Genomic DNA, 13,789 nt, shown 5'->3' on the forward strand with positions numbered 1-13,789 from the left:
TCAGATAATTTAAAGAAAAAAAAAAAGAATCAGAGTAGACACTTACATCTTGGGCAACACCATGAAATTCAAGAGCTGCCTGTAAGAGGTTTTGCCTAAATTCCAGCTGACTGGCCTGTCGATAACAAACATCACTGAGTTGTTGCTGCAGTGACTTCAGTTCCACAAGATCTTCCTCATCGCCAGCATTCAAGAGTGCTGCAATTTGCTGATTAAGTTCCACATACACTGCAAACCATTCCTGTAATCAACATGTTACAAAGTAAATTAAGGCTCAAATTAGTTCCTGGAAGAGATTACATTTTGTAATTTCTCCAGATAAGTAATACGTGAAAATTTTTTTCTAAGGCAAAATTATTAAAAATTGAGGGTGGAAAGTTCCTTATCCTCAAATCCTTTCACTGCAATTTCTGGAACTTAATCCCTGACACTAACAAAATTTAATCTTCATCCTGACCTCTAAATGTTCCCTTCTCTTCCTTTCTCTCCCTTCTCTTCCTTGCTCTAAGTGAAACATGTTCGCCCTCAGAGAAAAGTTACCCCTGCAGTCTTCTCAACTGAGTACTGTTTTTGTTTCCACATCTGACATACTTCAAGCCTGAAAGTGGGTTTGATGGCTGCCTCACTCGTCACTACTGCCTCTTTAAGGGACCATTTCTTCTCCCTCTTTAAAAAAGACCACATCCCCTTTGAAGTGCATGCTGTTAGATTACATCCTTTCAGCTTTCTCTGTTACTTCTCATTTACAGAAGGATTTAGCAAAGGTCACTGCCATCCTCTCAGCACCAGCCTTCCTAGTGACTTCTACCACATAGGCACCCACCACCATCCTGAACCCTCAGTTCCTTGAATCTTTCCCTCACCTCCAACTATCTTGTCCTCACCTCAACTCAGCTACTTCCTCCACTGGCCATAAAAACTTGTCATCATGTATTACTATGCAGCTCCAAAAGTCTCAATTTCATGATATCCATTTTCTGACCACCAGGTACTAACTCTGCCATTCACCTCTGTTCATAGCCTCACACCTACAACCCCATGGAGTCTACCAATCTATTGACCTTTCTACATCCAGCACATGAGAACCTCTGTCTTCACCTCCATTCTTGATTGAAGGATATAACCACCTCCTAGCATATAACCCATGCCCATGCCTGGCTTGCTTTCCTTCCATCAGAACCACCTGTTGAAGCCTCAAATCTGTTTTCTTTGCCTAATGCGTGCTTGTACCAGAGTAGCTGAACATGGGTAGATTAGAAACAACTAGGTGGAGAGCTCTCTCTCTCTCTCTCTTTTCCCCTCACATCAGAAGGGTAATAATGCTATGTTGTTACAAGGTTTAGAGGAAGACACATCTCACAGGAGCGTGAACACCCATCATCATACTTATAAACTACAAAAGGATTGACAGGTCTCTCCTTTTTTTTTTTTTGAGACGAAGTTTTGCTCTTGTTACCCAGGCTGGAGTGCAATGGCGCATCTCGGCTCACCGCAACCTCCACCTCCTGGGTTCAGGCAATTCTCCTGCCTCAGCCTCCTGAGTAGCTGGGATTACAGGCATGCGCCACCATACCCAGCTAATTTTTTGTATTTTTAGTAGAGACGGGGTTTCACCATGTTGACCAGGATGGTCTCGATATCTTGACCTTGTGATCCACCTGCCTCGGCCTCCCAAAGTGCTGGGATTACAGGTGTGAGCCACCGTGCCTGGCCGTCAGGTCTCTTTTTAAAGTTATGACTAAATCTCAAATAGTCTTTTGCAATGCTTTTATGTTTCTCTAGTAAATTCACTTTCTTATTCTCATGATCATTTATGTTTTTTTTTTAATCAATCTCTAATTCCCTTCTCACCTTTTCATTCTCAGCCAAATATCTTAATTCACTGGGAAGTTATCAGAAAACTCATCTTCCCACCAACAAATCCCCGACCCTCCATTCTTCTGCAGCACTATGCTCTGCCCTCAGTGCTGTAATAATAAGCAGCCTGTCTCTTCTTCTAAGGCCAACCACTGCACTTGCATGACAGCCTATCTCTGTTGCCTACACAAAGCTTTGCTCTCACAGTTATCTATCTTCTCTCTCTCAGTTCTTCTGTCTCAACTGGATTATTTCCACCAGCATTAAAAAAGCTGTGATATATTAAACAATAAAAGACACACAGGATTTCTGCATTTTACTATGCTGAAATTAAACTTCAATCAAAACAAAACACCCTGCCTTAAAGGAGTTCACTATACTCACTCTTCTCATTTTTCATTCTTTTTTAATCCATTCCAATCAATATTTTGTTCTTCCCAACCTTCTGAAACCAATTTTGTCAAATTCATCAAAAATTTCCATCTTGCCAAATCCAATGGTCAATTCTCGATCTTTATTTTATTGAGCCTCTCAACAAACAGCTGCATTTGGCACAAATAAGCACTTCCTCCTCCTTGAAATGGCCTTTTCTATTGTTTTCAGAGACACACAGCTCCTTTTTGCCTTCTTTGCTGGCTCTCCTCCTTCTTCTTTGCACTTTTAAGTTTAGGTTAACCGAAGGCTCAGTTTTCCAGAGGCTCTCTTTTCTTCCCACTGGGTTTGGATGACTTCACCTAGTCCCATGCCTTTAAATAGATCTATAGGCTAAGAATTACCAAATTAATATAGGCCCTAAATATGTCTGTAAGCTAAGAATTACCAAATTAATCATCAACCTTGACCTCTTCCACGAACCCCAGATACTGATACCCAGCTGCCCACGAGCCACTTCACTTGGATAACTATTAGATATCTAAAATCTAACCTGCTGCCAAAGACACTGATTCTCTATCCTCCCAACCTGTTCCTCTTGCAGTCTTCCCTGCCTTAGTAGCTACTAAGGCCAAAAGACCGATTCTCTCATCAGCAAGTCTTGCTGGCTCAACCTCATCAACTTCTGTCAATTGTCATTACTTCTACTGCCTCCATCTATCAGCCTCCTGCCTTCCATTTTCATAGCTAGTCGCTGTCCCCTATTTTCCACACAATAGCCAGTGATTTGCTTAAAATATAAATTAATTATCTGTTCAAACGTCTCAAATAATTTCACGTAACATTTAAAATAAATTTCAAGTTTCTTCTCATGGGCTAAAACGACATTACATGTTTTGACCCGACTCCCTCTAAAACTTTATTTTCTTTGACTCTCCTTTGCCCCCTGTACTCCAACCATATCAACATTCTTGCTGTTCCTCAATCATCTTCCTACTGCTGTGTCCTCTATCTGAATTGCCCTTTTCTTGGATTACTTCTTGACATCATTTCAAGGTATGTGATTAAATGTCATTTCCTCAGAGAGGACTTTCCTAAAATCTATACATATATTGCTCTCCACTCCCCAACTGGAATGTAAATTCCATGTAGTAAGACAGGACTACATTGCAAAAGCCTAGAACAACACATGACACATAATATGTGCTCAATTAACATACACTGATTGAATGTATAAAACATATTAAACATTGTAGATTTACTGACATTAGTTAACAGAGGCTGATTTTGTCACCCTCTGTGACAAATATCACAGGGAACATGTGGCAGTGTCTGGAAACATTTTGGGTTATCACAACTGAGGAGGGGGATGCTACTACACCTAGTAAGTAGAGGCCAGTGATGCTATGAAATACCCTACAATGTGCAGGGGAGCCTTATGACAGGGATTTACCTGGCCCAAAGTGTCAAGAGTGTGCTGAGGATGAGGAATCCTTCTCTACGCAACGGTGATGATAATATCTTTCTTACCTAGTTTATCAGTTATTGTTTGGATTTAACTCAATAATATATGTAGAATATTTTATAACTACATAGTTTATAATGGTTAATGGAGACTATTTTAAAGTAGAAGATATTACCTGAGAAAATTATCACTGTCATGCTCTAAAATATAAATGGATTTGAACACCTTATTCATAGTACTTACATATCACTAAATGCTCTAAATAGGCTTAATTCTTTGAGGAAGTAACAGCAATGATTCCGAGAAATGTAGTAAAGGATTAGGGTCCTAGAATAGCACTTCTCAGAACTACCAGCATTAGACCACTTGGGGTGTTTATTAAAAATGCCTAAGCTTCACCCTTGACTTACTAAATCAATCTCTGGGAGTTGGGCCCTGGAATATACATTTTAACAAGCATCTCTGACTCTTATGCCCACTAAGATTTAAGAACCATCATTGTGGAGCTAATTATTTCCTGGTTTGAATTTGTATAATATAGCCTCCAGCAACCTGACCAGGGATATAAATACATTGTTAAGGACTGGTATGTCTCAAGAAATTAACACCTGAAATTAGAGACACTATTACTGATTGAGGTTGCCATAAAGAAATAATTAGTCTCTCTGGGATATGGAGAGCAAAAAATCTGGCTTATACATTTAAATATATTTGAAATTCATTCAAATGTTTCTTGCTAAAAAAACAGGGGAATGTAGGCCAGACACGGTGGCTCAAGCCTGTAATCCCAGCACTTTGGGAGGCTGAGGCAGGCGGATCACTTGAGGTTAGGAGTTTGAAACCAGCCTGGTCAACATGGTGAAACCCTGTCTCTACCCAAAACACAAAAATTAGCAAGGCGTGGTGGCAGACTCCTGTAATCCCAGCTACTCAGAAGGCTGAGGCAGTAGAATCGCTTGAACCTGGTTGATAGAGGTTGCAGTGAGCTGAGAGCACGCCACTGTACTCCAGCCTGGGTGACAGAGTGAGATTCCATCTCAAAAACAAACAACAAAAAACCGGAATGTATGCTGGGTGCAGTGACTCATGCCTGTATATCCAGCACTTTGGGAAGCCAAGGTGGTTCAGATCACAAGGCCAGGAGATTGAGACCATCTTCGCCAACGTGGTGAATGAAACCCCATCTCTACTAAAAATACAAAAATTAGGTGGGCATGGCAGGCGTGCCTGTACTTTCAGCTACTCAGGAGGCTGAGGCAGGAGAATTACTTGAACCTGGGAGGCAGAGGTTGCAGTGAGCCAAGATTGAGCCATCGCACTCCAGCCTGGCAACAGAGCTAGACTCTCTCAAAAACCAACAGGGGAATGCAGACTGCCTAGAACCTTAGGTAAACAGGGTGTATTTTGTTCACTTACAGCCATTCTCTGGTCTGTCTTTAATGTATATTTAACTGTGTAGAAAATAATTATTTTATACCAAAATTAAAAACCAACACCAATATTTGGGATTTGGAATGAGACGGTAAGAAAAGAGCCTGAAGGTTCACATTTAGGACACAAGCAGTCAGGACTGACACTGCAATCATATCAGCAGTGATACATACTTGGTGAAATGGTGGGTTTTTTATACTTTATACCATGAAATGGGAATCCATTCGTAGGAGGAAACAAACCTTGTCCACTCGGGTTAAAAAGGTGATTATACTCCGACTATACATTAGGAGAAATGGGTCTTGATTCACAATGAAGACCTGTTGTGCTGCTTACTATTATGCATAATGCACCAGAGAAAGTAGTTTCTTTGTAGACCAGAAGTCAGCACTATGAGATGGTGGGATACTGACAAAACTCTGAAGTAGTTTCACATATTTATGCTCCTGCATGTTCCTATCACACACACTTTTCCTTCAACCCAAAACATAAAAATAGATTATTAAACTAAACTACTTTTAAATTTATTGTCAGCTACTATAACTCTTTTGTGTACCTTTTTTTGTTGTATTAAAAAATCAAGTTAACCTCTAATTCCCAATCCTTGAACTAGAACTACATGTTGGCAGAAATTTCATTTTTCTATGTATTAAAACAACATCCTAACAAATCCGAGGTTTTTAGCTTTATTTCTGCATTGTGCTTTTATATGTACTCTAAATCTTAATACATGACATTAAGCTGGTAATACAAAATCATATGTTAAAAGTTTTCTCAAATTCTATCTTTATTAGCTGTCATTGCCAGAAATTAGTTATAATTTCACAAGATTATAATTTAATGTTAACTTAGTTACAAAGAAAAAGAAAGCTTTTAATAAAATATTAGAATATCTTAAACATCATAAGTAAAAATATTCATCCAGTACCAACCAACCTATTCTCAAGGTGACAATGCAGTGCCATCTATTGACTAAAACAGTACAATCTTCTTTTTAAAAATATTTCAAAAGTGGAAAGAATGGTATAATGAATTCCTTCACATCCAGCTTCAACAATGATCAATTTATGACTAACTCTGTTTCACATACACTCTCATCCAACAGTCTGTCCCTACCTCCCAATTCTGAAACAAATCCTAAATATCACCCATGATTTAAGGAAATAAAATCTATGATAGCCATCAATGTTTCTTTTCTTTAGGATGTGTCTATAAATGCAGATGTCAATGTATATGTAAATTCCTCAAGTATTAAAAGTACAAGAATGAAAAACTGTAGCTTAGGCATATGTGTGAAATTTAGTAGCTTTGTCTAAGAGGGAGCCAGAGAAAGGATTTCCCCTGGGTATTAAGAGATCTGTGTTTTAACCATAGTCCAGCTATTCATTGATCAATAAATGTAGCTTGCCAGTTTCTTCATCTATAAAATAAGATGAAGATATCAGAATAATCTATAAGGTATTTTGCAATTCAAAAGTTTTTTTCTTCTAAAATTGTATTTGGGCTCTGGGGTACATGTGCACATACTGCATCCTGCAGGATTGTTGCATGAGTACATACATGCCATGGTGGTTTGCTGTATCCATCCCCCCTGAACCCTTGCCTACATCAGGCATTTCTCCTGATATTATCCCTCCCTCTCCTTCCCCCGGCTGTCCACCCTCCCCTCCCCTCCACTCACTCACCTAGCCCTGTGAGTGTTGTTCCCGTCCGTGTGCCCAAGTGTTCTCATTGTTCATCACCCGCCTGTGAGTGAAAACATGTGGTGTCTGGTTTTCTGTTCTTGTGTCAGTTTGCTGAGAATGATGGTTTCTAGGTTCATCCATATCTCTACAAAGGACACAAACTCATCGTTTTTTATCACTGCATAGTATTCCATGGTGTATATGTGTCACATTTTTTTGTCCAGTCTATCATTGATGGGCATTTAGGTTGGTTCCAGGTCTTTGCTATCGTAAACAGTGCCACAGTTAACATATGTGTGCATGTGTCTTTATAACAGAATGATTTATAAACCTTTGGGTATATATTTATAAACCTTTGGGTATATATTTATAATCCTTTGGGTATATATTTGTATGCATATATATATATATATATATATATATATATACACACACACACACACACACACACACACACACACACACACATAAATATATATAAATCCCAGTAATGGGACTGCTGGGTCAAATGGAATTTCTATTTCTAGATCCTTGAGGAATCACCACACTGTCTTCCGCAATGGTTGAACTAATTTACACTCCCACCAACAGAGTAAAAGTCTTCCTTTTTCTCCACATCCTCTCCAGCATCTGTTGTCTCCAGATTTTTTAATGATGGCCATTCTAACTGGCGTGAGATAGTATCTCAATATGGTTTTGATTTGCATTTCTCTAATAGCCAGTAATAATCAGCATTTTTTCATATGCTTTTTGGCCACATATTTGTCTTCTTTTGAAAAGTGTCTGTTCATACCCTCCTCCCACTTTTGAATGGGTTTGTTTATTTCCTGTAAATCTGCTTTAGTTCTTTGTAGATTCTGGGTATTAGCCTTTTGTTTGATAGGCAGATTGCGAAATTTTTTTCCCATTCTGTTGGTTGCCGGTTTACTCTAATGATAGTTTCTTTTGCTGTGCAGAAGCTCTGGAGTTTAATTAGATCCCATTTGCCTATTTTGGCTTTTGTTGCCGTTGCTTTTGGTGTTTTAGTCATGAAGTCCTTGCCTGTGCCTATGTCCTGAATGGTTTTGCCTAGGTTTTCTTCTAGGATTTTTATGGTGTTAGTTCTCATGTTTAAATCTTAGTTAGTTTAAATCTTTAATCCATCTGGAGTTAATTTTTGTATAAGGTGTAAGGAAGGGGTCCAGCTTCAGTTTCCTGCATATGGCTAGCCAGTTTTCCAGACACCATTTATTAAACAGGGAATCCTTTCCCCATTGTTTGTTTTTGTCTGGTTTGTCAAAGATCAGATGATTACAGATGTGTGGCATTGCTTCCAAGGCCTCTGTTCTGTTCCATTAATCTATATCTCTGTTTTGGTACCAGTACCATCCTGTTTTGATTACTGTAGCCTTGTTGTATAGTTTGAAGTCAGGTAGCGTGATGCTTCCAGCTTTGTTCTTTTTCCTTAGGATTGTCTTGGCTATGTGGGCTCTCTTTTGGTTCCACATGAAGTTTAAAGTGGTTTTTTCCAGTTCTGTGAAGAGGGTCATAGGTAGCCTGATGGCGATAGCACTGAATCTATAAATTACTTTGGGCAGTATGGCCATTTTCACAATATTGATTCTTCCTAACAGTGAACATCGAATGTTTTTCCATCTTTTGCATCCTCTCTTATTTCCTTGATCAGTGGTTTGTAGTTCTCCTTGAAGAGATCTTTTACCTCCTTTGTTAGTTCTATTCCTAGGTATTTTATTCTCTTTGTAGCAATCGTAAATGGGAGTTTGCTCATGATTTGGCTCTGTGTTTGTAATTGGTGTATAGGAATGCTTGTGATTTCTGCACACTGATTTGTATCTTGAGACTTTGCTGAAGTTGTTTATCAGTTTCAGGAGGTTTTGGTCTGAGACGATATTATCTTCTAAATATACGATCATGTCATCTGCAAATAGGGACAATCTGACTTCTTCTTTTCCTAACTGAATGCCCTTTATTTCTTTTTCTTTCCTAATTGCTCTGGCTAGAACTTCCAATAGTATATTGAATAGGAGTGGTGAGAGAGGGCATCCTTGTCTAATGCTAGTTTTTAAAGGGAATGCTTCTAATTTTTGCCCATTCAGTATGATATTGGCTGTGGGTTTCTCATAAATAGCTTTTATTGTTTTGAGATATGTTCCATCGATACCTAGTTTATGGAGAGTTTTTATCATAAAGGGCAGTTGAATTTTGTCAAAGGCCTTCTCTGCATCTATTGAGATAAACATGTGGTTTCTGTCTTTGGTTCTATTTATGTGGTGAATTACGTTTATAGATTTGCATATGTTGAACCAGCCTTGCATCCCCAGTATCGTGGTGGATAAGCTTTTTGATATGCTGTTGCAATCAGTTTGCTAGTATTTTATTGAAGATTTTTGCATCAATGTTCATCATGGATATTGGCCTGTAGTTTTCTTTTTTAGTTGTCTCCTTGTGAGATTTTGGTATCAGGATGATGTTGGTCTCACAGAAAGAGTTAGGGAGGATACCCTCTTTTTGTATGGTTTGGAATAGTTTCAACAGGAATGGTACCAGCTCCTCTTTGTACGTCTGGTAGAATTCAGCTGTGAACCTGTCTGGACCTGGACTTTTTATGGTTGGTAGCCTATTAATTGCTGCCTCAACTTCAGACCTTGTTATTGGTCTATTCAGGGTTTCAACTTCTTCTTGGCTTAGTCTTGGGAGTGTGCAAGTGTCCAGTAATTTATCCATTTCTTCCAGAATTACTGGTTTATGTGCCTAGAGTTGTCTGTAGTAATCTCTGATGGTAGTTTGTATTTCTGAGGAATCGGTGGTAATCTCCCCTTTATTTTTTTTTTGCATCTATTCGATTATTCTCTTTTTTATTAGTCCAGCTAGCGGTCTATTTGGTTGATCTTTTCAAAAAAATGGCTCCTGGATTTATTGATTTTTTGAAGGGTTTTTTGTGTCTATCTCCTTCAGTTCTGCTCTGATCTAGTTATTTCTTGTCTTCTGCTTGGTTTTGAGTTTTTTTGATCTTGCTCCTCTAGCTCTTTCGACAATAGCATCTCGACTTTAGATCTTTCCTTGTTTCTCATGTAGGCATTTATTGCTCCAAATTTCCCTCTAGACACTGCTTTAAATGTGTCCCAGAGATTCTGGTATGTTGTGTCTTCATTCTCGTTGGTTTCAAAGAACATTTTTATTTCTGCCTTCATTTCATTGTTTATCCATTCGTCATTAGGAGCAAGTTGTTCAGTTTCCATGTGATTGTGCGGATTTTGAGTGCTTTTCTTAATACTGAGTTCGAATTTGATAGTGCTGTGGTCTGAGAGAGTGTTTGTTACAATTTCTGTTCTTTTGCATTTGCTGAGTGATTTGCTTCCAATTATGTGGTCAATTTTAGAGTAAGTGCAATGTGGTGCTAAGAAGAATGTTTATTCTGTGGATTTGGGGCGGAGTGTCCTATTAATGTCTATTAGGTCTGCTTGGTCCAAATTTGTGTTCAAGTCCTAGATATCCTTGTTGACTTTCTGTCTTGTTGATCTGTCCAATATTGTCAGTGGACTGTTAAAGTCACCCACTACTATTGTGTGGGAGCCTAAGTCTTTTTGTAGGTCTTTAAGAACTTGCTTTATGTAACTGGGTGCTCCTGCATTGGGTGCATAAATATTTAGGATAGTTAGCCCTTCTTGTTCCATTGATCCTTTTACCATTATAAAGCCCTTCTTTGTCTTTTTTGATCTTTGTTGGTTTAAAGTCCATTTCATCAGAGACTAGGAATGCTATCCCTGCTATTTTTTTGCTCTTCATTTGTTTGGTAAATCTTCTTCCATCCTTTATTTTGAGTCTATGTGAGTCTTTGCATGTGAGATGTGTCCCCTGAATATAGCACACTGATGGGTTTTGACTTTTTATCCAGTTTGCCAGTCTGTGTCTTTTGATTGGGGTGTTTAGGCCATTTACATTCAAGGTTAATATTGTTATGTTTGAATTTGATCCTGCCATTTTGTTACTGGCTGGCTGTTTTGCCCATTAATTGACATGGCTCCTTCACTGCATTGTTATTCTTTACCATTTGGTATGTTTTTGCAGTGGCTGGTACTGGTGGTTCATTTCCGTTTAGTACTTCCTTCAGCAGCTCCTGTAAGGCAGGTATTGTAGTGACAAAATCTCTCAGCAATTGCTTGTCCGTAAAAGATTTTATTTCTCCTTCACTTATGAAGCTTAGTTTGGCCAGATACGAAATTCTGGGTTGAAAGTTCTTTTATTTAACGATATTGAATATTGGCCCCCATTCCCTTGTAGCTTACAGGGTTTCTGCCAAGAGATCTGCCGTGAGTCTGATGGTCTTTTTTTCATGGGTGACTCAACCTTTCTCTCTGGCTGCCCTTAGGATTTTTTTAACCCAGGTGAATCTGATAACTATGTGCCTTGGGGTTGCTCTTTTTGAGGAATATCTTTGTGGTGTTCTCTCTAATTCCTGGATTTGAATGTTTGCCTACCTTGTTAGGTTGGGAAAGCTCTCTTGGATAATATCTTGAAGAGTGTTTTCCAACTTGGATTCATTCTCCCTGTCACACTCATGTATGCTAATCAAGCACAGATTAGGTTTTTTCACATGATCTCATAGTTCTTGGAGGGTTTGTTCATTTCTTTTTACTTTTTCTCTAATCTTGCCTTCTTATTTTATTTCATTGATTTGATCTTCTATCTCTGATATTCTTTCCTCTGCTTGATCGATTTGGTTGTTGCAACTCGTGTATACCTCGAGAAGTTCTCATGCTGTGTTCTTCAGCTCCATCAAGTCGTTTATGTTCTTCTCTAAGCTGGTTATTTTAGTTAGCATTTCGTCTAACCTTTTTTCAAGGTTCTTAGTTTCTTTGCATTGGGTTAAAACATGGTCTTTTAACTCAGAGGAGTTTGTTATTATCCACCTTCTGAAGCCTGTTTTCGTCAATTCATCAGATTCATTCTATCTTCTTTTGTTCCCTTGATGGTGAGAAGCTGTGATTCCGGGGAGGAGAAGAGGTGTTCTGTTCTTTGACGGTTTCATCCTTTTTGCAATATTTTTTTCCATCTTCATGGATTTATCTCCCTTTAATCTTCGAAGTTGGTGATTTCAGGAGAAGTCTGAGTGGATTTTTTTTCTGTTGAGGTTGGCGCTATATCTGTTTTGGCCTATAGAGGGCATTGCTGGGCTCTCTCGGGTTCAGTAAGGTTGTTGGGTGGGTGTCTGTTCCCTGGAGTCTGTTTGCAGGTGAGATTGGCTCCGCCGTCCCTATGGCATCTCTCCCAGAGCTTGATCTTCCTAGTTGGGGTCAAGCTGGTGTATTTGCTGCCAAGCTCTTTAGCAAGGGCTTTAGTTTGAGTTCTGTGGAGGTGGGGCCTGCCAGGCCTTATGGTCTGTTTCCCTGCTTTCAACTCTGCCTCCTCTGTGGGATGGCCCATTCCACTGGCATTAGTCCAAACTCCCACCCAGGTCCCTGAGACAACTTGCCACACCTGGTGGTAGCCACTGCTCAGATTTTCATCGACCACCCATGGTGTCCCACCGTCTGGCAGGGCTCTCATGGACCATGGGTTACAGAAGGGATGAGACAAGCACAGGATCTGAAACGGAGCACCAAGTGGGTTAAGTCCCCCAACCCTCCAAGCTGGGTGCACATTTCAGGTGGGGACGGGCCCCAGCCCCCATCTTGATTTGCCCCCGGGTGGCTCTTGCCCTGCGGCTCCTTCCCTGGCCTAAATTCAGTGCACTATCAGTCCAACAGAAACAAACCTGGTACCTTGTCTGGAATCGTGAAGTTCTCTAACCCTCTGAGTCTCATTCGCTGGGAGCTACATTCCGGTGCTGGCTTCACTTGGCCATCTTGGTGCCCCGTCCCCACCAAAAGTTTCATATATTGGTCCCACATTGTAAGTAAGTTTAAGTACATGGGAAAGGCCACCCTTAAGCGATGTTTCTTTAAGCTGATTTTTAAGAACCTTATAAATATATTAAAAATACAAAAAAAGTATCTGAACATGGCAATTTCTATGAGTATTATAAGGCTAGTTGCCTTGCCGGGAGCTCAGACACGCCCATCCCTCTCCATGCCTGAAAAGTATGTCACCAGAATCTGTACCCAACATAAACCCTGCACTCGGCACCAATGCCCACTTCTGCACTCTGCACCAGAATCTGCACTCAACACTAAACTCTGCACTCAGCACCTAGCCAGCCATTGGAAAACCCCGCCAAAATTTAAAAGAAGTCCTGCCAAAACCTGTCCAATATCACAGCCCACTCACTGGAAATCCCACCTACCTACCAATAGCAGCTCGCTCCGTCCACGTCCTGTCTCTCCACAACCAATCAAACACCTTCCCTCCCTATAACCCCATGCCTGAGAGGAGTCAGGCGTGACTTCCCTGGCCCCTTTTTCCGGGACCACAAAACCTTGTCTGGGAGTTAAATAAAGTGGCATTTAATTTTCTTATGCTGGTCTCAGTTTCCTCATTTTAAACTCGGCAATAAACCTCACAAGACAATAACCCTTACAAGTGGTGCCAAAACCCGGGAGGAGTTGCAAGACCCCTCCTGGGGGAAACTGACTCCACCTGAAGCTGGATCAGGGAACCGCTCCATCACAAGGTAAGACTCTATTACCCACAGCCTCTCCTGCTGCCTGCCTCGTGGACTCCCTGCTTGTAATTGCGGCCAATTCACCTTCCTGAACCCTCTCGTATTCTCGTGGACTCCCTGCTTGTAATCACGGCTATGTCAGGGACTCCTCGTTTCCCACCATGGGCCCAGGACCCCGGCCTCATCTTGAGGACCTGAGCATAGAGGAGATGTCCCTACACTCTTGTCTTCTCCCCATGAGGGGTTTCCAGGGGTCAGGAATTTGAGGGAGACGTCCCCATCTTCCTGAACCCTCTCCGGTGTTCAGTAGGGCCGTCGGGATGCCTTCCAAACATCTCTGCAGCAGCGGCTGAGGTTTAGGTATTCAGAAGCGCCGTT

At 40.4% G+C, this 13,789-nt stretch overlaps 1 protein-coding gene and 1 non-coding gene across 11 annotated transcripts in view; both read right to left on the bottom strand.

Annotated features, from left to right (window-relative positions):
• The window catches only part of SESTD1 (SEC14 and spectrin domain containing 1), a 158,352-nt gene that overhangs the window by 37,146 nt on the left and 107,417 nt on the right, over positions 1-13,789 (bottom strand). For all 10 annotated transcript variants that reach the window (XR_013518855.1, XR_013518856.1, XM_078327327.1 and 7 more), the window contains one exon: positions 47-241. Coding sequence is in view for 8 of the 10 variants with exons in the window: in XM_078327327.1 (XP_078183453.1) it covers positions 47-241 (195 nt within the window). In the remaining 2 variants the exon portion in view is untranslated. The remainder of the gene's footprint in view (positions 1-46; positions 242-13,789) is intronic.
• On the bottom strand, positions 1,304-1,405 carry LOC118155179 (small nucleolar RNA U13). The gene has a single exon (XR_004745396.2). It is a non-coding gene; the product is annotated as a small nucleolar RNA U13 (small nucleolar RNA).

This window comes from Callithrix jacchus, chromosome 6 (genome assembly GCF_049354715.1).
Source record: "Callithrix jacchus isolate 240 chromosome 6, calJac240_pri, whole genome shotgun sequence".
Taxonomy (NCBI): Eukaryota; Metazoa; Chordata; class Mammalia; order Primates; family Cebidae; genus Callithrix; species Callithrix jacchus.